The following is a 25,850-nucleotide window of genomic DNA, read 5'->3' as shown; positions in this document are numbered from 1 at the left end:
ATTAATTTATACATCTTTTGAAAACCATTGAAATTTAAGCTAAATGCAAAAGAATAAAACATAAATCCTTTTTCTTTTGAAATTACTGATCTGAAATATTTACCAACACTTTCAATGCTTTCATGTCTGCTTTTGGCATTAGTGGAATTTATCCTTGTGTCACAACACTGTGTGTAGGTACAGTTCTGGGAAGAGCTGGCTGGGCTCTTGGAGGTCGGAACAGGGGAAGACAGACTGCATGCACTTTGCTCTGAGTATTACTCAGTGATGCAGTAGTACAGAGTTACATACAGAGGTGATGTAGGTTTGCTTAAAATGCTCCTGAAAAGCTGGTGAGGTTGTGCAAAGTGCCAGAAAGGTTATTCATGGAGGGGAGAGATTATTCATATATAATATGGAAGCTGTTAAAAATGATGTCTGCATTATAATTCATACATAAACAATGTTTTGCTTTGTCTTGAGCTATGAGCTGCCTTGAAATGCCTGGACTCCCCATGCTGCAAGCACAGGCTTTCGACAGCACTGGCAGGGTTTGGTGCATGGATTTAATCAGTGGTTCTGGTGACTGAACTTGCTGCTCATTAACTGCTGGACAGCCCATTAATTTTTCAATGAACTTTTCTTCCTTGCCTTCCAGGTTTATGATGAATGTGACTTGGGAAGGTAGAGATTTGTCCTTCACAGCAGATGGTTACCAGGCACACCCGAGGCTGGTGGTGATAGTGCTGAACAACGAGCGGGAATGGGAGAAGGTGAGCGCTGCTCCGGGCGTGGGAGGTGCTGAGGGACGAGGAGAGGGATGAATGTCACACATGTCAGTGATTCTGCTCTAGCAGCTTTGTCACAGCACTGCAGAAAAGATAATTTTACACGATCCTGAGTGTGTCTGATGAGTTTTAACAGGGAAAGCAACAGAGCAGTGAAGAAAAGCCACGTGGATTTCAGATTTCTGTGAAACGCACCCTGCATTTCCAGTTCTTCTTACAATTTAGTAAAATAAAATGGATAAGTGAAAAAGGTCCAAAAGCTTGATCCTCAGCTACTTGAATTTGGATGAATTGTTATATCTTGAAAATTCCAGTCCTTTTATTTGCTTGATTTTGTATTTTTTGACATATTTTGTAGTAAAAGTACAATTTTTTTAAAAACACCTGTGAAGTTCCTGTTGAATTGGGGGATAATCCTGTCAAAAATTCAGAATCTTGACTAGTCCAGGTAGACAAGTAATCTCCACACACTTCTATATAGACTAGAGGGAAAAATGTCTTAACATCAAGGTTAACCAGATATGTAAGTAATAAATGAAAAAGTTTATCACAAGCATCTTTTCTTTAAACTCCAGTCTCAGCCTGTGATTGTTTTGGCTCTGAGTTTTGCAGGCTGTGCCCTATGTTTTAAAAAATTGTTTTAAGAAACCGTTTGTAATATAAGTCTGTAGGAAAACATACATCTAGATCATCCACCACTTTTATTTTAAATTCATGAAACATGATTCAGCATTATCTAAATTGCTGCTGAAATTTATGAATTTTTTGTTCTAGTTCTAAAAACCCATTAAATCAACTTAAAACTCCAGTTTATAGGGCTACACAACTCTTCATGATGAATAATAATGACAAAATCTGAATTACTGAAGGACATCTCAGTAAATATGCTAGTCATGCAAAAACAGAGAGTAGTCCTAGATTATGCTGTGTATTTCTTTATGTTCATTTGATGCAAATTTAATTCTCTGGATAAATTTAATCCTCTCCAAATGTGTCAATCTGAATCTTTGGAGGAATCATTTGCTTACTGACTGTTATGAAAATTTCTTACCCTATTTTAAAATTCTTCAACAGTCTGCATATCATATATAATGTTCTAGAAAAAATGTTATACTGCTTGGGGAATATTGTTGGTATGAAATGCCAAAGGAAGAAAATGCTCAAAGAGGCAGCCAACAATGCTTATGTTAAAATAATTTCATACATTTTGTTCCTTTAAACTTCTCTAACGGGACCCTTCAAAGGACAGAGGGAGATGGGTTTGATGTTTTTGAAAAATGATCTAACAGCAGCAAAGAAATACTGGATATATGAACCAACATTATTTCCAAGAAATAACTTGAGCCTGCTTTAACCTTCAAGTGACTCCTCCGTCAGAGAATGAGGATTTGGGGCAGGTTGTGTGGTGCCTGCCCATGGGTGTTGTACGGCAGCAGTGCCCACCCCTCCTGCAGTGCTGGGCTGAGGGGCTCTCTGGAGGCTGATCCTTAGTTTGTCTGTGCAGTTTTCCAGCTGTAAATCCCTTCCTGCTCATAGTCAGGTTTGAGGGGCTTCTAGGAGGAAGAACACAAATGGATGTGTGATTGTGTGTGGCCCCTGCTCTGGAGCCCTGCTGGTGGCAGGCCAGGCGAGGTGCATGGGCAGGGCAGCCTGGGCAGCTCTGCTGGCTGCTGCTCCAGCACTGGGCTGTGGGAAGGGGGCCAGGTTTAATTCGGAATTATGTCAGAGGGGAGAAGTGAAAGGCGGCCAAGAACGCTATGTCACCACCAGACTTATTCTTCTGACCACAGGCTGATCCCTGCCTCTGTGGATGAGGACAAGTAGACTGACTAATCAATTATCCTGGCAAGCTGGACATAGCTCTTGGCTGTCTGGGCACACCCCACATCTTTTCAGCACAGTGTCACTGCACTTCAGCTCCACTGATTTAGAGATTGAGAAGGCCCTTCCCTTCCACATGGTCTATTTGAACAGCTCTCATTGTTGTCTCAGTGTTCTCTCCAAGTTGCACGTTTTACCCCATATCTCTTAGGCAATTTCTTTCTTCTTGTTCCTTTCTCCTTGAGCTGTTTTGCTCAATTTTAAAACTGTCAGAGTTACTCATCTGAGATCTAACATTTGCTGCTCTGAGTTTCCAGACAGGCATGTGCTTCTCCTTTCTCTTACAGTGGAGCAGGGAGTATCACAAAATAGTTTGATTGAAATCTTATTAAATATCCTCAGTCCTATATGGAAAAAAATCAAGTCTTAGTATCTAATTAAATGACTTACTCATGTGAAAAAATGACAATGCAACAGCCTGTTAATCCTCATAATGTAACTAATGTACATATTACAAGTAGCTACTTTATTGTTTATGTAGAAAGAGTAATTGTGGTTTAGGTGAAGATTTTTTTACCTGGTATTGACCTGAAAATTCAAGCTTTATCATGAAAACAATTTTTCTTTGGTTTTAATCTGCTTTTACTAAAAAAATTTCTTCCTTGGTTTCAGAATTTATAAAGCTTGAGGTTACAGAAAAGCCATTAACCATAGCTGGAGAACATATATCTCACCCCTCGGAAAACAGGCTCTTTTTTCTTTACAAGTGACTCAGTATTGAAACTTTGAGGTGATAACTTCACATGTAAATGGGTTGTCCCATATCAGATGCTGAAAAAAGCTGTTTGGACGATAATAGTTTGAAGACTGAAAATCACTTTTTGGGCATGTTTCGCAGGCATCCAGCAAGATATTTTGACAGATCCTGAAGCAGCTACTCAAACTTCTGACACCAACATTCATATTCTTGCTGCTGATCTTGACAGGCAAAGGGGGTGCTGTTCTCAGGCAAGAGATTTTTAAGAAGACAAGCTTAATGTGCTTGTTAAGGTGAAACTTGATAAATTTACCAGAGTTAACAGTGTTGCCCAAATATCACCATGTGCAGCTCCCCTGTTAATGCTATCTCAGAGAGGTGGGACCTGGATGTCTCACCTGGCCCATCAACTTCACTGAGCTGCCAACTTCACACACTGCTAGTCTGGCTTTTTTTTTTTTTTTTAATTAATATATTTTTAAATGTGGAAATAACCCAAATCAATCCAATATTAAAATCATATACTAGAATCTGATTAGCACTGGCAAAAGTAGGCAGTTTAATTAGCAGTGCATATCACATATTTTAAGGTGGGGAGGACTGTATTTAAAGATGAGTGTCTAAAGATGAGTTCCAGGGTAAAAACAATTTTTATTGGTGTTCCCAGGTAGATACAGATAAAATTATCATGGTGGTCTGTATTCTGGGTGAATTTGTCTGCTATGTGGCGCAATTGCTAATTAAACACCATTGCTAATTAAACACCACTGCAAGAACTATTAGTTACATCCAGGTTTATTCTAAATAGAGCTTGTCATCTTTAACTTTCTACTAATGCAGGATTTAATGCAGAACTTGATTTTGCTCTGATTAAATAGCATATGCCAGATTCACAAGCTCTGTGTGGGGTTGTACACATTTGTATCTGAGTAGGAACGAGTGGACAGAGGGTGCATGATTCCTGCCTGGAATAAATGAACCAAGGTCTTCACAGAGAGCTCCATCTGGCTACCAACCTCCACCGTCACATAGCCCAGAAAAGACAGCTTCTGGATCTGACTGTGGAGCTGACTTCACTGGGCAGGAGCTGAGAGACCCAGCGCTTGGGCAGATTTCTGACAGCTTTTTGTCAGAGTACTGTGGGGATAAAAAAATCAGTGAGGTGCTCCAGGGTAATTTCTTGTGAAATCTCAATTGATTTGAGCAAGGGTCGTGACAGCTGAGGGATCCTCGTGTCTCGTGGTAGACATTCCCTAACACTTGTGAGGAAATGCAGATATTTTAACTAGAACAGATGAAATTGCCTGAGCTAATCATCTATTTGCTGGGATATCTTTTGTCAGTAGCTCTGTGTTGTAATGTGATATATTCTTTTTGCCCGTAGCAGAAGCAGCAGTGTGCTCTTTAACATCTGTTGGGCTGTCATTCCCTGTATTCTGTCCTTGTTGTTTTGTGTATTTAGTCTTCCTGTAAATATGCCTATCCTGACACTTAGTGTCGGCTGAAAATTGCATATTGTTTCTGTATCAGTGAGCTTTTGCCTAGCCTAAAGGCCTTTCCTTTGACCTTTACTGTGCTGAATTGTTTGAGTTGCACCAATTATTATGCAGCATCTCTTAAATCATCCAAGGAGGATGGATCCCACCTCTTTGCTGATGTAAGGGAATCACAACTCCCATGGAAAGCCGAGGTGGCGTGCTTTGCCCCTGTTCTTTACACCTATGTATTAGAGAACAGGAAGACTTTCAGGGCAGCTCTTCCTCTGTGGAGGTAAAGTTATGTCTGTCTGGTCATTCCTGGAACGCTGTACGGTCCTCACTGAGTGCAGAGGTGACAGAAAGTCTTCTCCCACTGGGAGGTGGAGGAAGGAGCTGTCAATTTGTTTGGCTCTCATCCTTTCTCATGACATAATCAACTCATAAAATGGCTCCTCTGGCATGAGTCTGAACTCTGGGGCTTCACAGTTGTCTGGGATGTTGCCCAGAACCAAAACTGTACCAGCCACTGAGGATTTGGTGAGTGCTAATTAATAATTCCGTATTGAAAAATGAGGCTGCAGGAGGTGGTAGCTTTTCTTTTTCCTCTTGTTTATAATCTCTCTGGGTCCTGTGTTTTCCTTGGAGCCCTGCTGGTCACAGGACTGGTGCCTTCCTAATGGTGTCAGCAGCAGCCATGAGGGAAGAGGAGGACATTTGCATTCCCCATATGAGATTTTGCAGCAAATTTTGAAAACTTCAAAGTCTTTAAATGGAGGTCTTCAAACCATTCAGGACTGTAAAACACTTATAAATAAGACATGGAATATTTTGTCATTTAAATTTAGAGTGCCATTGTGAAATACAGACCTTCAGAGGCATAAAGTGACACAAAGGTTTGCAGCAGCAGGTGTACAGCAGATGCTGTGTCTGGAGGAAGGGTTTTGATCTTGTGCTTTGTTCTGCAGCTGTTATTGCTAACCTGATAAACTCTATTTTAGCTTTTTAGTTATTGATTTAAATCTTCCATAGTAGCTCTTCCTCTTAAGTGGAAAAGTGTAATGAAAAAATAGTAGTAAATATTTTTTCAATAAAGCAAGATGGGTTAGATTTTGTATTTGCTCAGCACTATTTTCTTAACTGGGACAGCCCAAAAAGTATGTTTTGCAATGTATGTGAGTTTAATGTAAAAGGAACATCCCTGAAAATCTTCCTCTTTTCAAAGGTTTGGCTGGGTACTCCTGGGAGTGCATTTACTATCCCTGTTGTCATGTAACATTTTTTCTTACAAAGGGATGATGAGTGTGTACTGTGTGCAGTTCCCATCTGCTGGGAGGAGGGTGACAGGACCGAGGTATTTGTTTGTTTTTGGTGAGATATGCCAGTGTGACAGACTCTCTTTCCGTGCCAACATTGGCACACAAGGAAGCTCTGCTCAGGATCTGGCCTTGCTCTTTTTCTCTGGTTCGATGGCCTCCGTGAGGGTGTGTGAACAGGATTGTGCCAATCATCCTTACATTGTTCAGAGACTGCTTTAGGATGCAGCGGGAGGGGGACTCTGAGGTACAGCAATGTGTAACTGTGCAGGTGTCTGTGTGCCTTTGGCTGCCACACAGAAACACACCAAATTCTTCATTATCACTCTCCTTGGCCACAATCTTCCAAAGATAACGAGGCTTGGATGAGGTGGTCAAAACACATGTGCCAGAGTCAGATGTAAGGTGCTTTAGGCAATGGTGGATGAGATGAGATGAGCACCCTGTGACCGCTAATTCAGTCTGACTTCAAACAAACTCTTCCATGCTCTCAGCTATTTCCCCCTTTCCTTCCTGCATCTTGTAAAGATTAAACCAAAGAGAATATTTCAGACTGTGTGTGAAGTGGGAGAAAATAGGAAAAAATGTGCAAGTTCAAAAGAAATACAATGGTTATATGTACCCTTGCATGTCTGTACTTGAAGATGAGTTTTGCAGCTACCATAGTGAATCAATGGTTTGATTCACTATTGAAACTGTATTTTTAATGTAATTTCCATTCTTTTGGCAATAAATGAGGATTTCTATGGTTTGGGACCCAATCTGTCCCAAAAACATTTCTATTGCCCTTTTTTCAAGTGAGGGCCACCTTCTGTATTTCTCTGGGATCAAGGCCATATTATTATCATCAGTATAACTAGGAATGACAGAAATTTTTCATAAGTCTCTATTTTGTGGCATTTCTATACAGTACAATAAATGTATCTGCATGCACTTTTGGACAGTTCTGTAATGGAGCATATCTGCATTTTTAGCTTAGTATTACCCTCAGCTTGACTTTTCTTTTTAAAAAAATGGTTTACAAATGCATACTTCTGTGTTTATTACTTCAACACAGCAGTTTTATAGATGCAACTCTCAAAAGAAATTATTTCCCCAGATCCAGGTGTTTAAAAATGTGTCTGGTTATATTCTCCTCAGAACAGTAAAATGGAGTTACTCCCACTGAAGTAGGAAGAATATCAGGGTTCTTCTGTTAACACCACCAAAGCAGTCGCTGTGCTTTTGGCAGGGCCAGGCGACCTCATTGGGATAGTTCTTGTTGGTCCCTGTGACAGGAACACAGATGCCGGGGGTGGCTGGCAGAGAGATGTGCTTGGGGACCAGGGGGTGGCTGGCAGTGGGATGTGCCTCGGGAGCAGGGGGTGGCTGGCAGAGGGATGTGCCTCGGGATCGGGGATGGCTGGCAGAGGGGATGTACCTCGGGATCAGGGGGTGGCTGGCAGAGAGATGTGCTTGGGGATCAGAGGGTGGCTGGCAGAGGGATGTGCCTCGGGACCAGGATCTGCCTCCTCCCAGCATCCTGCACCGAGCGGTTTGGGAAGGCAGGGCTGTCACTGCTCCAGTCCTGACCGCACAAATGCCATCACATTTCCTTCTGATGCTTGGAACAGGCAGACGGTCGGGCACATTTTCCACTTCTGAAATCCATCGTATTCCTTGGCACAGTTGCTGTTTGTCTGAGGTCCTGGGCTGGCTGGAATCCTCCCATTGCAGATGGCCAGTCCCGTGTTGTACTCGGGGCTCTGACGACACTGTGTAAGCTCACGTAAACCAGCACACACTGCTGTTACTGCCACTACGCACCATACCTTGACAATTAAACCGGGTTATTTATAGAAACAATAGATTGTTTCCCTGTGTCTGAACTAGCTTTTCTCCTAAAGGCTTTGTCCACCGTGTTTTGCTTGAATTTCGTGCTAGAAATGTACATAAAGAGTAATCATACATACAATTTCCATTGATTTGAGTGAGAATTCTACTCCCCTTGAGATATTTTGAATTTCCTAATTTAAGTGAGTAGAGATTTGCCATTTCTGCCTCCTACATTAAAGTTCAGTGAAACATCTTATAAACAGGATGGAAAGGAAACTGCAAAGGTCATGTGCTTATAGGCTTCCCTAAATAGAAATGGATATAAATCATGTTCTTTGGGAATTTTTGTGATTAACTTTCAAGTTGTTAGAAGACAGAACATAGGTGACAATTTTTAAATTTTTTTAAGGACCTGAGTCTCTTATTGTACTGTTAATTCCCACCATTTTCCTTGCAAAAGAAATATTTTAATAGTCTTATGATTATGTTGTCATTTGTTTAGCTTAAGCAACTCAAGAATTATTAAAATGCATTAGGTTATAAATTATGTGGATTACTAGCTCATTTATATTATCTGTCATCAGATAAAACATGTAATTAGATTTGTGGATAGAAAGTAGTTAAACAATCTGAGGAGGAAAACACTAGACTCAAAAATGTTTAAGTCATAAACCTCCTTCTGGTGATCTGGAAATGGAAGGAAATGTGGGTTAATTTAGAAGGGATATTTTATAATAGTAAATGAGCTGGCAATTTTCATGTGCACTGGGGTTTGCTTTCTTAAACCTACCCGACAGTTGGCATTACTAAAGCAGGATAAAATAGTTATTTCTAATGAGAACTATTTCTAATAAAAATTCTTACTAAAAATGTGGTTTGGTCTGGCTCTGATGGAACCCTGGGTAAAGGCTTTCACAATGGCTTTTCAATATATAAGGACAGAAGAGTCTTCTCTTTGGGAAGATACAGAAATGACATTACGGTATTTTGGTTATTGGTCAGATGTGAGTGTGAATTAGGGTTTTTGTTTGGGGTTGATGGGTGTTGGTTGGTTGAGTTTTTTTGTTTTTTCTTTTTCAAGTAATTTTTTATTTCTTCTAATGGGTCCTGGTTACAAATAGAGTATCTGGTTGCTGTTTTGGCTCAAATAGAAATGCTGAATGTCAAATTTCAGTGCCAGGTGATAGACTGTGTTAACTGATGACATCCAGTCTGTATAAAACAGTTACCTATTAAAATAATGTTACCTTGTCTTTACCTCTGTGCATTTTCTCATTTCATGATATTACTAATGAATTTTAAAGTAATTTTAACAACAAAACCCCAAAACAACTCTCCTGGCCATGTAATTCCCTGTACCTGTGTCCCAGCACGTTTAATATCAGATCCCCTTTGTCAAACTCCAGCAAGCAGCTCTCAGCAGCCTGTGGATCTTGGCCTTTCAGGTGGGGAAGTGGGAGAACAACTCCCTGAGCCTGAAGTACTCAGTGTGGCCAAGGTACAGCTCCTTCGCAGACAGCGACCCCGACGACAACCACCTGAGCATTGTCACCCTGGAGGAGGCTCCCTTTGTCATTGTTGAGGATGTGGATCCTCTGATGGAAAGCTGCCAAAAAAACACCGTGCCATGCCGGAAATTTGTCAAACTTAAGTGAGTAAATACACAGCATTCCCTTTTTATCCTGACTGCAAAATATAGTCCTCTATTTTCTCATTAATTTCCTTCCTTCCCTTCCTTCCCTTCCTTCCCTTCCTCTCTTTTCCCACATGGTATGCTCTTTGCATATCCTCCTTTTTAAAAAGTTGAAAGGTTCTGGTTATACACGTGTAAGTCACATTGAATTATTAACAAGATAGTGAATTTACAGAAATTCAAAGTCAAGGAGAATTAGCCCTTTTCAGTCACATGGAAGAAGATTGCGTTCCAAAATGGAACTATTTTAATGAGTCCTCTTTGAATTGTTTCCAGTTATGTTGAGATACGCCTGCCTTCATTAGTCTGTAACAATTTGAAAATGCCTCCTAATGAAAATGTAAGTTTATGCTGAAATTTGCTATAGAAAAACCACTCCAGCATAAAAGACCACTGTGACTTACCATCAAGAGAAAAGTCCCCTTCTTTCAGGGCTCCATAACTTTGGAGCAGTTATTAGAAATCAGTGGAAAAGTTTTCACTGCACTGTCAGTTTCACACCACTGTCAGTGGTGTTTCACCTTCTCTATGCTTTGATCTGTGTATTTATGAGCTGAATATAACAGGATTTTTACTGAGCAGGTGTTAGGGAATATGATGCACGTTTCTGAAGATATCCAGAGACTGCTAAATGGTTGTGTACATGCTTCCTGAAGTCCAGAGAAATCTATTTTTTTACATAACTGTATTTAGTGAAGTTCTAAACTAGTTTTATTTTAATTTTTAATTCTTCCAAAGGCTCTAAGATATTGCCTTGCCTTCTGAAGATGCTTATACTGAAAGGTTCTAGAGGTCACAAAATGAACATTTCAGAAAAAAAGATAAGAGAAAACTTGCATCCTTGCACTTAAAGGCGGCCTGAAATCCACCTCCAAGTGCAGGGAAAGGTACAGTTTAAGAAGGTGCATCCATTTCCAGCACGGTGGACTGCTGTGCCTTTTTATAGCTTACATGTTCTTTAATTACTAAATGGCATGTAGTCTGATGTCTTGAGAGTAAAAGTAATAAAAGTTTAATCTAATCCTAAGAGAGAGATTAGTAAGAGCAGGCTGCATGGAGCAGTGCAGTGCGTTGGGCTGGATCCTGGAGTAGCAGGATGTCATGTGGGGTAACGTTTTCTCTGTGTCTCACCAAGCAATTCTGTTGTGATTAGCAGGAGCTGCAAACACCATGTAACTATAAAAGCATCCTGTGCGTTATTTTTCCCTTGATTCAGAAAAACATGGTCACTCACAAGTATGGCAAAAGGTTGATTCACAGTGTGCTGGATCTTGCTGTTGTGCTGCCTCTCTTTCTCCCAGCAGGAATATTTATGTGTCTTTTCTGTTGACAGCAACAAAACTAATGAGGGAACTAATGTTAAGAAGTGCTGCAAGGGATTCTGCATTGATATCTTGAAGAAGTTGTCTAAAACTGTCAAGTTCACATATGACCTGTACTTGGTGACAAATGGGAAGCACGGCAAAAAAGTCAATAACGTGTGGAATGGAATGATTGGTGAAGTAAGTTCTCTTCTAGATAAAAGAGCTCTTAAGTAAGAACTCAGCGATGTCTGGCTGAGCTCTTTTGGAGGAATGAGGTATCTCTGCTGAGTGACATTTGGTGGTGTGTTCTCCCTGTGGATCAGGTGGTGTATCACCGGGCAGTGATGGCTGTGGGCTCTCTCACCATCAATGAGGAGCGCTCGGAAGTCGTTGACTTTTCGGTGCCATTCGTTGAGACTGGGATCAGTGTCATGGTGTCACGGAGCAACGGCACAGTTTCACCATCTGCTTTTTTAGGTACGAGTCTCCAGCCTATCCAATTAACTTAATTGCATTTCTGTAGAGTTTGGTAGATTTAATTGTTTGTTAAGATATGTAGTACATGAACACATTTCTGCTAAGTTTTGAATTTTACATTAGGAAGTTTGTGCTGTGTTGATGTGCTGATTAATAGGATCATTAGCAAATGGAGACAGTGCTGTTGTTTTCGAATGCTGAAAGTGAAAATCAATGATAGTGATTTCAATGTGAAAAAGAATCCCCTAAAATCTTCAGTTAGGAAAATTACATCCTCAACCCTGCTTCCCTACAAACTAATTTATGCTTGTTTAGCCCATCATAACTTGTTTAAAATCTTTTTAATATTCACAAAACAATTGAAAAAACCCTGGTAGAGTTGAAGAGCAACTTCCTTATCTTTAGAGGTAATTTAAGGCTAGTTTGATAACAGTTACTTCTGGCTTCTGAACACCACACTGCTGTTCTGGTGAGCTGAGTGTTTTCTCCATTGATGCAGCTGAACAGTGGAGGTACGGCAAAGAAATGAAAGGCTGAGCAGAGAGGAGGTGGGATATAGCAACAAAGACTCTGGGCTTCTTTCCTTGCATGGTTCTTGTTTCAGTTGTGCATTTTTCCTTTTGTTACTTCCCTCTCCTCTTTTAGTATTTATAGTCTCCTTCACAATTGGGCCTGAACTTACTGAAGTTGAAAAGAGAATGAGCCATGAGGTGGTTCAAAAGTGCCTAGAATGCTGTTATGTTCTTCCTAATGTATTTGAGTCCACTATTTTTAAAGATAGCTTGTACAGGAATAGTGACACTAAAATGATTAAGTGGAAAAATAAAAAATCAGTATATTCCAGATATCTTAGGGCACAGTTTAGAATGTTTAAGTCCATTGGGTCAACAGTGAGGCCACTTCTAAATTGCTAAGTGGAAGTTCTTCACTCCCCCTGAAGTTGCTCATAGACATTGAAGAGCAGATTAGTGGTGTAGTATCAGATACAAGCAGGCAAATAATTGAATTTTCTTACGCAAGAATCATCATTAAAACACAGAGCTTATTTCTCATATCTGTTGCATAAAAGCACATTACAGAGATGATGCAAGTAAATATAACACAGTGAGTAATCAAATAATTTCCCAAAAGTGGTGGTATCTAAGCAGATTTTGTTGGTGTTTGATATGAATGAAAGACTTTAAAGTGAAATTGCAAGAAACTGTACTTGTAATGAAAATACTCAGAGAGTATCTTTTCATTTCTTTGAGTCATTGAGTTGTAAAGCTCATTTTTTAAATTGCAGTTGCAGCATGTTGAAATGACCATTGGAAATAAGTATTGGGGTATTTTCTAAAGGGCAAGTGCAGCTGATTTTTTACTTATTTCTTAAAACCTGTTTACAGCCACCGTCAAAAGAGAAGCTGCTTTTGCATTTTTCACAAGCAACAGAGTTACTACATTTCTAAAATGAATTTAATGTTATTGGTTTATTTGGAGGTGCATATAATACAAAAGAAACAAAAATAACCCATTCTCATAAAGCTCTCTAAAATAGCTTTACTTTTGAAGAAATCTGATTTACTGCACCAATAAATCAAGTCTGTGCTCTCAGAAGTATGCTGTTTTTTTCAGGCGTACATGAAGCTGCCAGTTTGCTGGAATTGACTGTGTATTTTGATGAGGTGTGCGTAGTAGTAAAATGTTTTGCCTTGCAAAATACTATCAGGCAGATAACTGAATTTATTCACAGACTGATTTTGTTTCAATTAAATGAATGTCTGAGAATAGAGTCGTCTTATGTAATTCCTTTAGAAGGTTTTTAAAAAATCTGTCAAATACAATATAATTTTTAAAGAATAGCACTTGATTAGCGTTCCTGAAATATCTGTGTTTGTGAATTGTTTCTATGAATGTGGACACGTACAGGATTTTTCGTGACTAGATTCTTCCAGTCAGTTGTTGTGTCCAATAGATCTGAGTAACTGATGGGCTGTGACAGCCTCTTCCTCGTTATCTGCTGTGTTCTGATTCTGATGTGCCTCCTTCAAATGTGAATTTTATCCACATTAAAACATTTTCACATTGTACTAGAAATCATATGTACTAGATCTACAAATATATTTTTTAATGATTCTGTGGAATTTTGGTTCAACTTCATTTAAACTACCAAATAAAAAAGGGAAACCTCAGATCTCCATTTCTATATTTTTCAAAGGGAGAGTTCATAGGTGAGGTCAGTTTTCTTTTCTGGCGGCATTGATGGAATAGAAAATCTATGGCTCTCTTTATTTAATGTATTCCTTAAGTATTGGTTTTGGTGGTGGGAGGTAAGACTCAAAGACATCTTTTTCCTTGCTTGATATTCTCTGTTGTCAGTCATTTGAAATGTACACTGACAAGTCATATATTAGTATTTTTCTGCCATATTATAGCTTTGCTGAAAATTGCTTTAAAACCTGCTGCTTGCCTGAGGGAAGTTCCCTTTCTGTCCTTTGAGAATCAAAGCACAGAGCTGAACGTGTAATTGGATCTCTGATATGACAGGAAGATCGACTTTGTTATTCAGTTGATTTTGTACTTGTTCAATCTTACTGCTTGCTATTCCAAATAGCTTTTTGTTTTCCTATTGCTTCCATTAATTCTCCACCTCATTACCAGACTCCTTAAATTATTAAAGAGAATTCTGCTTAAACCCCTGTTTATAGCTCACTTTTGTACATTGGCTTGTTTTGCCCTCTGCCTTATTTCGATTTTCACAAATTACCATTGGTGTTTCTACACTGTTGCTTTTGATAAGGGTTTTATCAGCCTTGCTTTCTTCTGTGAGAATGCTGTCAAAATTTTATGGTAGTTCTACATGAATTCCAATTTAATCCAGTTAATAACTGAATTCAGAAAATATTTTTTAGACTGTATTTGGCTACAAAATGTCCTTTCCCTGGCTGCATCTACATAGATCTTTCTCCACCTTTTACAAATTCTGGTATTTTCCTAACTTTTCATTCTCTCCCAAAAAAATAATTATAGTACTTGAAAGAACTTCCTACCCTGTCTTAAAAATAAAATAATTAATTGAAAAAATACTGCCCCTTTGCAGGAGGAAAGCAGTTTGGTTTAAAATGTCCCTGCTTTGCCTTTTTAGTTACCATCCAAAATCACCAGTGGGGATATTTTTTATTTGGTCTTGTCTTAGTTCCAAATTTCTGAAGAAATCATAGCAAAGACAAAAGATGTCATGAGTTTTCTATGCTTGGGCACAAATTATTACATTTCATTCTGTTCTGGGTGAACCATCTGAGTTTGGGGAAGGCTCAGATTGGGCTGTTGGGCTTAGCACACCTCAGCTCTCACTCAGTCCTTTCCTGCAACGAGGGAAGAAATTTCAGTGACTTTAATCTTAAATTCAACGAATGAAAAAGCTACAAGAGAGGAACTTCTTGGGCTTTTAAAAACAGGCAAGGCATTTGAACACACTAAGTTTTTGTAGTTCCAAGTGTGTCTTGATTCTGTCCCAATTAGAAATAGTATACTAAGATTTGTTTTCTCACACTTCAGAGCTCGCTCACACTTGCTTTATTTGCACAAGTTATGCTGTAAAGTGCCCCAAATAAGTTGGCCTGATAAGGAGATGTTACTTTGCCATGCTAATCTTAGAGATATCCTTGTACCATGGCAGCTACCACAGGGACTCCTGAAATGACAGAGAATCTGTGGTTGGGGAAGATGATATTTGATATTGATATATGTTGGTGCTTAGTCTGGTATTTGAAACTGATTTTAGTTTTATTCTCCAACCTACTTCTTTTACTTAATTATGGTTCTTCTGTCTTTCAAACTGACATTCAATTTTCCATAAACCTTTTTGATTTCAGTAATTTGCTCCCAGATGAGAATGAGACATTCAAAAGGATGTGTTTACAATTGATAAATACATCATCTTCATTGCAGGTAGATGAAAGTAAACATAGAGAGAAAAGAATCCTGAAACAAAAGCATTTAGTTTGAATGCAAGTATTTATCTTTCCTCCTCTGACACTTTTTGTTGGATAGAAAACAAGACGTCTGCTTCACTGAATTACCAAATGTATTAAACATATGCTTAATTGCTTTTGCTTTGCAGAAATGCAGTCATAGTGGTTGGACCATTCTGTTGATAAATTTGTATAGCAGAGGATGAATAGGCACAGCAGCCTGATTGTGGACTGAATAAGCACCGAGTCAACCAATTATGTGCCACTCAGTGTCAAAGAAAAGTGTGCAGCCTTTTGTTTTGAATTGCAACTTACATTTAAGCTTTTGACTTTATGGGTTTTGTCTATATATACTAACAGCAGTTCATTATATATTGCTCCTTAGTTATTTGCTTGCATTTTTGTTGGAAAAAGGTAACGTGGAGGAAGCTGCTGGGCTTGCCTAGGCGAGGACATTAGAATTCTTGTGCTGTGACTGGTTTAATGAACTGTATTTCTGTTTCTCCTGTCTGTTTTGCTGCAGAGCCTTTTAGTGCTTCAGTCTGGGTGATGATGTTTGTGATGCTTCTCATCGTGTCTGCCATGGCTGTCTTTATATTTGAGTACTTTAGTCCTGTGGGATACAACAGGAACTTAGCACAAGGGAGAGGTAAGATTTTCATTTTACACAACCCCATGGCTGTAGAAAAATCATGTGTTTCCCATCCCTGCCCCTCCATCTTTTCAAATAAACATCACGTAAGAATAAAACAGTGAAATTTCTTATGAAAATGTTTATGTTCTTCATTTAAAGTATGGTTTCTCAAAGGCATATATGTTCATGTTTATAATTCCAATTCAATGGAATAAAGACATAGGGAAGGGTAAGTGGTATCAGAGAGTTTTATTCAGGCAGTGTTTGGTTAGTACATGGCATCAGCTGTAAAGTGTCAGCTTAAAAAAGCAGTGAAATATGTTCTGCTCCTGACTATTATGAATTCCTGTCCAGTTCAGAGAAAGTTACCTCAAATCCTGTGGTCTGGTGGACAATTTGAAAAATAGCAGTGTAGTGGTTTGGTAGCTTTGTATAGTTCCTGTAAAAAGTCAGATGAACTCTTAGCCTTGAAATGAGGCTCCTGGCAGAAGGGCATCGTTCCTTTCTGTGTAGCATCCTTGGTTATAGAAACTTCATTTTCAAAACAGGCAAGCTCTTTATTAACTCTTTCTCAGTGAAAGCTGCACTTTGACTCAAGGGTGAGGATTCCATGTCTCACTATGCCCTCATCCTCCCATTTCTTAACATTTGAGTGTGCAGCCTTTTTAAAAATTTCTGAATCATTCTTGCCTTGTTTTATAACAAGAGATCTTCCAGCTTGGTGAACACAGTCCTGGGCACTATTAAAAGCAAATGATTTCTTCTAGGTAATGGCTGGCTTTCTCCCTGAAAAAGTGGATTATTGTAATGTTCAGATGATGTTATCATTTTAATAAGATAGTAAATGTGCAACCTCTCTCTGAAGTCAACACTGTGTTAAAAGAGGGGAAATCAAAGGTGAATATAGACACTGGGGATTCAGGGACTTGGCTGTTCTTTTCTGTCCCACCTCATGTCCCTGAATTGTTTATTTAATGTACTTACAGCTACAAAGACATGTTATGGCACTAGACCATCCCAATTTAGCTCTAAAGACTCATCACAAATCCAGCTGCCATCAATTTCAAACCTGGAATAATTTTTAAATAAGAAAATTATTTGTCTTTTCTCATTTCCCTAGGCATCTTTTGCAGGATGAAGCTCTGTGGTAATACAATCTCCAGTGGCATAAACAGAACTTTAGATTGCTCCCTTGGCATATAATTTCTGTAACACTGTTGCTCAGAAAAATACATATTATCCTGGTATCAGCTGAGTCCTAAATATGTCTGGAAGGCAGTTTCATAAACCAAAAGTCAGCTCCATTGTGTTTATTTTACTGCACTCTTTTTTTCCTAGTGCTGCTGCAGAATAGGAGCATAATCTAAGATGTAGAGCTTGACTGCATTGTAAATATTCACACTGTACTAGAGAGTATTTCTACTGAAATGAGAACATGCACTAAGTATACCCACTTAGGGTTTTATTATTTTAAGAATCATTGAATTATTATTAAAATAAATTATAGTTAAATTAATAGGCAAATCTATATTTGTAATGTGCATCCCCTTGGATAAAGGGGCAGGGCAGGGGAGGAGGTAAACTTACAGATTCTGCATCAGAGCTTATTGACTAAATTGCACTTAAACTGAAAAAGGGATAATTATAAGTAGGCCAAATGAGTCACAGTCAGGGGAGGCCTGTTTCTCTCCATTGAGGGTACAGGGAGTCTGGATGATGAGCAATGTGTGATTGCATTGCACTTACCTAGAGCTGGGTGAGAATAAACTGCCCTTGATTCTCACAGGGCTTTACAAATGAGGCCTTTGGAGTGGATAATGACATTGCTAATCCAGTTCTGGCCCTGTGTGAGCCTGGGGGCAGCGTGCTGGCCACTTCCATCTTGGGATGAATTAAAAGATGACTGAAAATAGAAATAACAGAAATTACAGAATGGATTAGCTGGTACAGAATTTTTCCTGTAATGTCAACACATTTGGAGCCACAGAACTGACTCTGAACATGTGAGGCAGCCAGAGTCTGGCTTGCTCTAAATTCCATGTCTATACAGGTAGCTCCTTTGTGCTGTCTTTCTGATTCATTCTCTGAGTACAAAGGTGCTTAAAAGTAGGTGACACATTCACACACTTTGATCTTAAATATGCTTACATAATGTTCAAAAAGCATAATGTTGGAAGACTGGAGATGATAAAAATAATTTGGGTAAGAAAAGTACTAGAATTGAGTCATTAAGACTTAAACCTCCAGTTTTCCATTTCACATGTCAGACTGACAGGGCAGTACTGTGGCACATTTCTTCCTGCAGGAGACATACCAGTCTGCTTCTCCTCCAAACCTATCCTTTCCATTTTCATTTCAAAAATTTTGAACTATATGCTACTTAGAAAAATGTTGAATTATGTTTTAAAAATGTGGAAATTGTTGTCATTGCAATGGAGGGTACCTATGCTAAATCCTGTGATTACGTTGGGAGTACAGTGAATATGTACTGAAATACTTTCTAACCATGTCTCTGGGACTCATGGGTTGTCCCTGCAGGGTATACTGGCAAGGTTTAATTTAACTGCAGCTAAACTAACTGCTCTTTGCAATTGCAGATCCCCATGGACCATCCTTTACCATTGGAAAGGCAGTGTGGTTACTGTGGGGCTTGGTCTTCAACAACTCTGTGCCTGTGCAAAACCCCAAGGGGACGACGAGTAAAATCATGGTGTCGGTCTGGGCTTTCTTTGCTGTCATTTTCCTGGCCAGTTATACTGCCAACTTAGCTGCCTTTATGATTCAAGAGGAATTTGTTGACCAAGTGACTGGACTGAGTGATAAAAAGGTAGGTCTTCAGCTCAAAAGAGGTCAGTGTCCATTCTCCATAATCCTTCTAGAAATTTGTGCTTCATGTTAAAAACTGTGAGCAAGATAATGAGCTAAAACTGGATGATTTCCTTCTGAGTGCAAGTGCAAACCTTTACTAACAAACCTAAGACCCAAAGCATAAAATATGAGTCTGTTTTCAAAATCTCTGAGTTGCCTGTTCCAAAGTGGCTGCATTAACTGAAAATTACCTTTATTTTGTGATAGAAATCAATTACTGTTTGGCTAAAAAGAATGCCTTACCAATATAAAAAGCTTGAAAAATTGTGTTGGATATTAGTAATATATTAATAGAAAAAAAGTCCATTTGCAAAATTATTGTGATGGATATGCACAAGATACTTGAAGGGTATGCTTTTGTCAAGTCTATGCCCAGTTGTTTGAAAATGAAACTAAATATTGACATTCAGAAGAAATATTTAAATGCAGTATAGCCCAGGGGACAACAAGGGGTTTTTTCAAAGGACAGAAAATAAAGGAAATCATTATTAAAAAAAAAAAAAAAAAAGAAAACCAAACCAAAAAGGCAACATCTCAGTCTTGTCTGTTTTTTTGTTTTAACTGCTTTTTATGACCAGCCTTTGATTGATTGTCTGGTATATCAAAGCAAGCATGGCTAGAGGAAAGATAAAAAGAAACAAAAAATGATAATAGTTTTGTTTTCATTAAATTGTGTCACACAACCTTTGAAAGAGCATGAAGATTGTTAAATATACCTGTATTTTAAGATAATATTCTTAGAAGAGACAGATAAATGGCATTCTCTCTTGGGGATAAATGAAAGGAGATTTGAGAAACATCTTTCTCCCGTTTGTGAGAAAGAACAGAGCATTTTCCAGGGCCTCTGGGTTTTGGCAGGATTTGCCTTGCACCTGGGACAGCAGTGGGGCTCAGGTCTGACAGTGCACCCTCACCTTCCCCTCCTTGCTGGCTCTTTGCCATGGGGCTGGGAAATGTCAGCACTCATTCTGTAGCTTTTGGCTAATAACTTCCTTAGTTTTGTCATTTTTCTATTCTGACTGCTAAGTAGGCTTTTATTTCCACAAAAAGCAAAATAAAAATAGAAAAATACTTGAATCAGAAAATACCATCTGTTCTTGTGTGGTCTGCTGATCATTTATTTGATCTGCCACCTTTGTTTCTATTTTTCAGTTCTTCAAACTTTGCCTGTAGCACATGGAGATAAGTCAGGGGAGCCATGCCTTTTCTGATTAAATTAAACAAGTTAGAAGTCCAGAAAAGCAATGGACTATTTCAGAATATTCTTATTGTCATACATAGGTTTTGCCTCCTCCACAATACTGAGGTTTCTTGGATTTTAAAAAATCAAATAACTGGGGACAATTTATGGGAATGTAATCTGACTGATGTTCAATTATTTTTCTCCTCTCTTTGCCATGTTGCTACAATGCTGTTAATAGGAGAACAGATCAGGAATTTACAGGATTTTACTGTTCAGTAGAGAACTCTGACCCTTGCAGGAAGCAAAGCAGTTGCAGGCAAGGGCCAAAAATGTGGGTGTAATCAATTTTGAATAACTAATACCTAAAAGTTCACTAATTTATTTTAAAAAAATTTAAAAAACCCAAAACCCACTTCTGGGCTGGTAAATCAGTTTGTTCTTCTTCTCTCCCACTTTTTCCACTGCCACATCTGAAGAGTCAAGCTCTTCTGTCAGTGCTGTACTGCCAATGCAGTAAAGTATTCCCAGTTAGAGATACTGGGGTTTCCACATGTGATTGACTGCTCTCTCTGAGCAGCCATCCCTGACCCTCAGCATTCAATATTGTCCCATTCAGGAAATGTGTTGCACTGTATGAGCTGGTTCACCAGGTTTGCTGACACATGATGATAATGTGTTATTTACCCCTTGGTGCTTTAAGACCTCTTTATAGTTTCCTTGTCCTTTGAAATGTTGCTAATGAATTTCTGAATGCCATGTCCTTGGAGTGTCAGCCAGAAATACATGGCACAGCATGTACTGGAGTTAGGAAGGGTGGGTGTTCATAAACTCAAATGATTCAGCAAATGAGAGGAAAATTATATTTTGACATTCTTGTATATGTAATAGGTGTTTAAAAGCTTTGTCTTCATAAAAAGGTACAGAAAATGAGTCCAAAGTATCCAGCAAAGCCGACATTGTTGGCCTTTGTTACTTTTGAGACCATTTGTGCCTATTTCATGCAATGAAAGAGAGAAATATTTGCTAAAGGAGGGTAGGTAGCAGTGCACAGAATTGTCTTGCAAAGTGTTAATCTGCTGGGATTCTGCCACACTTAAGAATTACCTCACGTACACATGGTCCAAGAGCTTCTCATCAACCTTAACAGGAAACCTTAATGATACCACTTACAGGTTCCTTATTTTTGCAAGATTCACAGTATTCTTGTAGCCTTGGCTTCCTGTTCCTGTGCCCTAGGATGGCACAGGTTGTGCCGTGACTGTGACGTGTCTGTGTGACAGCAGAGCAGCAGAGAGCTAAAGGCAGTGTGGCTGGTAGGCAGCGAGGGAGAGCCTCTGACCCCAGCCCCTCTCACCACTGTCCAATATCAAACCCTTCCCGTGCTTCCTGAGGGTGGGCAGGCACAGCTACTGCTGCATTGCAGTAACTGATGATTATAACAACAGCCTTGGAATGATGAAGGACTGATAGCTGTATCTTTGTAGGATCAGAAGTCAGAATGTCAGGTTCCCATCTGGTAAAAGAAGAAAGGAAAGTGTTCAAATATGGGTGTTCTTCTGTCACTTCAAACGAGTTGTAATTCCTGCTATCGCAGGAGATTATTTACTGTTTTCTACTATATTTGTAATGTTTCCCACGGTTCCTTAAGAAACTCCAGAACAATAACAAACAGCTGCTCTCAACACCAGCCTTTTTAGGCAAGCAAGTAAATCTTTAAATGAAGTCAATATTTAATGTTTCTGAAAGAGCACTTTGCTGACTTAATGGAATTCCCAGTTTTATTGAGGCATATAGAAAAAATAAAATAAAAGCAGAAGACTGGAGTTCTGTTGCCATGTGCTACAGCTCTGTCAGGTGGTAGAGCAGGGGGAGACAAGAACGAATTGGTTACTCTTCAGAACAACAGTAGATCTGTCCACAACTATGGCTCAAACAAGGGGCTTGTACATTCAATTCAAGAATTTTGTCCATGATTTAAAAGATTAGCATTTCATGAAATGTCTAGGAAGAAAATGGTTTCCTAGCAGACATGACATATTTTGTTTCTCATCATGGGACTTCAGGGAAAATGAATGCATGTAGGGCCTTGATCTTTTTTTTTTCCTTGTCTCTTGTCTGCCATGTAGATCTTTGCTGCAGTCACAGACAGTGACTGTCCTGTGTACTTCTCCAGGACATGGCAGTTCACAGAATATAAGTTTAATATAATTGATGAAAACTTTATTCACCTCAGATATGAGTGCAGTGTTAGCAAAAAGATTTAAACCTTTCTTTCTTCTTTACAAGTAGTCTGTGAGCAGGCAGTAGTAGCAGATGATGGTTTCAAAAGATAATCTCCTTGTGGGTATTAAAATTTGTTGGTTGGTGCCAAAAATTCCAGTCTGTAGATGGGATATGGAACTATTCATCTGCTTTTTAACTCTCTGACTTTTGAATGAACTTGGGCTTTTTATTCATCCCTCTCTTCTGCGAAAATATTTTTGTCTTCCATGAATGTTAAATTTGAACAGATGTGTTAATTTCTACTATTCCTATGAGAGGAAATGCCTCCCAACATCCTAGATTCATATGAACGTTCTTGAAAAGTGAGACTATTTAAAACCAAACTCCATTTTGAAATTACCAGAATACTCCATCATACTGTCCCTGTTCTCCCAGTTCCCCTGCCATTCCCTCAGTTCACCTGCCATACTAGGAACTGAGCTTGCAGAATGCTCACCACAGCTGAATTTCCAAAAAATTAATTCCAGTGATATAAGGAGCATCAAGTCTTACAGGTCCTGAAATCTACAGTGTTTCTTTAATTATTTTTTCCGGTTCTATTGACTGGCAAATTTAGGAGATACTAGAAGCCATCTCAATACATCAGAGATACATTATCTGTAGATTTAAATAAAGTTGATAGCAAGCTACATTTATATCAGTAGAATCTCTGGACATATATTTAAAAGCAGGGTTTGTTTCAGTGCTGCATAATAAACTCAGAAAGGGAGATAGCAAATTAGACTGAGAACCATGAGCAGTGTACAGTGTAATTTTGGTGCATGGGTCAATTACTATGTGTAAAAGTAGTAGCAAAGTTATAATTTAAACAGTAAAGCTGTGAAAAGGGAAAATGAGGAAAGTAAGACATCTGTTAGCTAAACAAATAGAGAAAAATAGAGTTCATTCCTTTATGCTTTGTCAAAATATGCTTAATTAAAATGGAGCATTTAATTGTAGTTCTGTAACAAGAAAATGGTGTTGCAGCAGTAATTTCACAGTCAAGGTTTGATGGAATTGAAAATACTCCCAGTTTTTGTATAAACCCATTTGTATTCTGTTTGCAAACTGGCACTGGATCTTGGGAATTCTTGATGCTCTGAGACCAAATGTTAAAAAGAAATTTCCTATGGAACCCCAAAGGAATCAGCAGCTGTATAAATATTAGTCATCTCTTGCAGCGCAGGATATATAGATTGCTCTTCTAACTTCAGCAGTAAAAACAGAGTGCATTTTACTGTGGAATTTATGGGTGACTGCTTTTATCAATGCTCAATTCAATTTCCTCATTAGCCAATAGTTCCTCTAATGTGAGTGCCCTTTTGCATTTGTTTCTTAAAGAGACATTTTAATCCTAAAGTGTCCCTTGGGTTTTAAAGGAAGGTATTGAAAAGGCACATAGAAAATCTTCAGGTCTGTTAGCAAAAAGTTTATGTGACATTATTTGAAGGATTGCCAAGTCTGAAACCCGAATGTGCCCTGAGCTATTGCCATTCCTTTGCAGATATCCCCTGGCTGGTTCATCTGTGCTGATGCAATAGTGAGGGTAAAATTGTAGAATAAACCTATATGCCCTCAAGGAAATGGTTTGTAGTTTTAAATGGTAGGGATGAACAGGGACTAGGATTATAGGTGTGGGAACTCCAGAAGCCCTTCTCATGTTGAGCTATGTACTTGCTGAGCCCTTGTGGGAGCTGCAAGAGCTTTTATTCCCCTCCAGTCGTGGTGGAGGAAGGAAACTCCCTCACTGTGTCTCTCCCTGGAAGTGCTTCCTGCCATCCCTGGTACCCTCCAGGACTAGGGAATTGGGCTCTCTGTGGAGTACTGTGGATGATCCTTTTCCCATCTTCCTGATGGGGAATCACAATGTCCCAACTGAGGTGGAAGTGGGAAGTGACTATCAACAAAATACTCTTTTCCTTTGGTTTCAATTTACCAGTGTGTTTGGGTTCCCTAGAGAGATGCTGGCAGATGAGGATCTGCTCCAGTTTCTGCTGTCTTGCCATAGTGCAAAGCATGGGAGAGAGTCACATTTGAGTGGCAAAATGGAGTTGGTTTAACTTGGATGTAGATTACATTCAGTCAGTGTGAAGACAGTTTTTGGTATAATAGACCTGAATTAACCCACAGCATTTGCCTAGAAGGAATTTGAGGCAACTTACACAGCTTCTGTCTTTTTCAATCTGAAATTGCCCTTCGTCACATTTTGAATGCCTGAAACACTTTGCTTTTCCACTTTCTCTCTAGTTTCAAAGGCCACATGATTATTCACCTCCTTTTCGGTTTGGAACTGTCCCAAATGGAAGCACTGAGAGGAATATCCGAAACAACTACCCTGATATGCACCTTTACATGACCAAGTTTAACCAGAAAGGAGTCGAAGATGCCTTGGTCAGCTTGAAAACTGGGTGAGCTTTTTCCCATGGTTTTTAAAGAATGCTGTAAAGCTTTCAGAAACAGAGAACTATTGATCTGTGCTTACTGTGATACTGAGTGGACTGATGTCAGGCTGACGTGTGGTACATTGCTCTTTTTTTTTTTTTTCCAACTGCACTCTACAGTTATCAAAAAGGAAAATGATTGACTGTGGTTTCTATGGTTATTTTAAAATTACAATGTAGCTTCAATGTCCTATGAGAAATAGTTTCAAAGGGCAGAATTAATGTTTCTTAAATTTGAAGACAGTACAGTCTCTTGTTACCTTTGCAGTGCTGCCTAATCCTGCTTCTGACAATCTTGGCAAATATTCTGGCAAATAGTATTGTCCTTCGTTCTTAAGATCTCAGACTTAGACTTGAGTGCCATCCATCCTTTTCTCTCTGAAGCAGCCCATTCTGCCTGCTTGGGCAAAGAGAAATTTTCATTCTTAATCCTCCAAAGGTATGAAAGTGACTCATTGCTCATACCATTATTCATCTGGGTGACAGGAATGTGCTAACTCTAGTAATATTTTCTAAACACTTAGGCTTGATAGTAACATGATTATATTTGTTAATAATACAATAATAATAATTTATCAATATAGGCTTTTTATGTTTTGTTTTGAAGGGAGAAATTACCTTAGTGGATTTAAGTGTATGTACTCCAGGGGCTGTTTCAAGGAACATCTCTCCTGCTATTATTTAGGGTGAACACAGGACACGTTTCTTCCTATACTAAAATACCCTGTTACTTTTGGTCCTTTTTGGGGAACTGCTTATCCTTCTCCCAAACCTGTATGGGAATGTAATGTATTACTTAAGCAAAACACTTTGAAATCCCAAAGTCTTTCCTTAGAGTGAAGATTCCCTTCTTTAAAAAGTTATCCTTCCAGCTGTTTCCTTCTCTTCTCTCTCATGTCTGCTGTCTGGACTCTCTCTGCCCTCATTTCTCCAGGGATTCTCAGCTGGAACTTCCCAGGCCTGGTTTGCCCCATCCCAGGACAGATTGTGTGAGATCAGCCTTACCCAGAGGCTTCCAAACTGGAGCTCCTGCTCTGACCAAGCCTGTGCAAGTTACATTTTGCGGGTGACAGCTGCATTTTGC

At 39.0% G+C, this 25,850-nt stretch overlaps 1 protein-coding gene across 3 annotated transcripts in view; it reads left to right on the top strand.

Annotated features, from left to right (window-relative positions):
* The window catches only part of GRIN2A (glutamate ionotropic receptor NMDA type subunit 2A), a 165,976-nt gene that overhangs the window by 104,172 nt on the left and 35,954 nt on the right, over positions 1–25,850 (top strand). For all 3 annotated transcript variants that reach the window (XM_017733934.1, XM_017733933.1, XM_017733932.1), the window contains exons 4-10: positions 638–752; positions 9,397–9,602; positions 10,978–11,146; positions 11,272–11,425; positions 15,902–16,027; positions 18,610–18,839; positions 24,573–24,733. In XM_017733934.1, coding sequence (XP_017589423.1) covers positions 638–752; positions 9,397–9,602; positions 10,978–11,146; positions 11,272–11,425; positions 15,902–16,027; positions 18,610–18,839; positions 24,573–24,733 — 1,161 coding nt within the window. The remainder of the gene's footprint in view (positions 1–637; positions 753–9,396; positions 9,603–10,977; positions 11,147–11,271; positions 11,426–15,901; positions 16,028–18,609; positions 18,840–24,572; positions 24,734–25,850) is intronic.

This window comes from Corvus brachyrhynchos, unplaced genomic scaffold (assembly GCF_000691975.1).
Source record: "Corvus brachyrhynchos isolate BGI_N302 unplaced genomic scaffold, ASM69197v1 scaffold5, whole genome shotgun sequence".
Classification (NCBI taxonomy): Eukaryota; Metazoa; Chordata; class Aves; order Passeriformes; family Corvidae; genus Corvus; species Corvus brachyrhynchos.
This window is presented reverse-complemented; position numbering and strand designations above follow the sequence as displayed.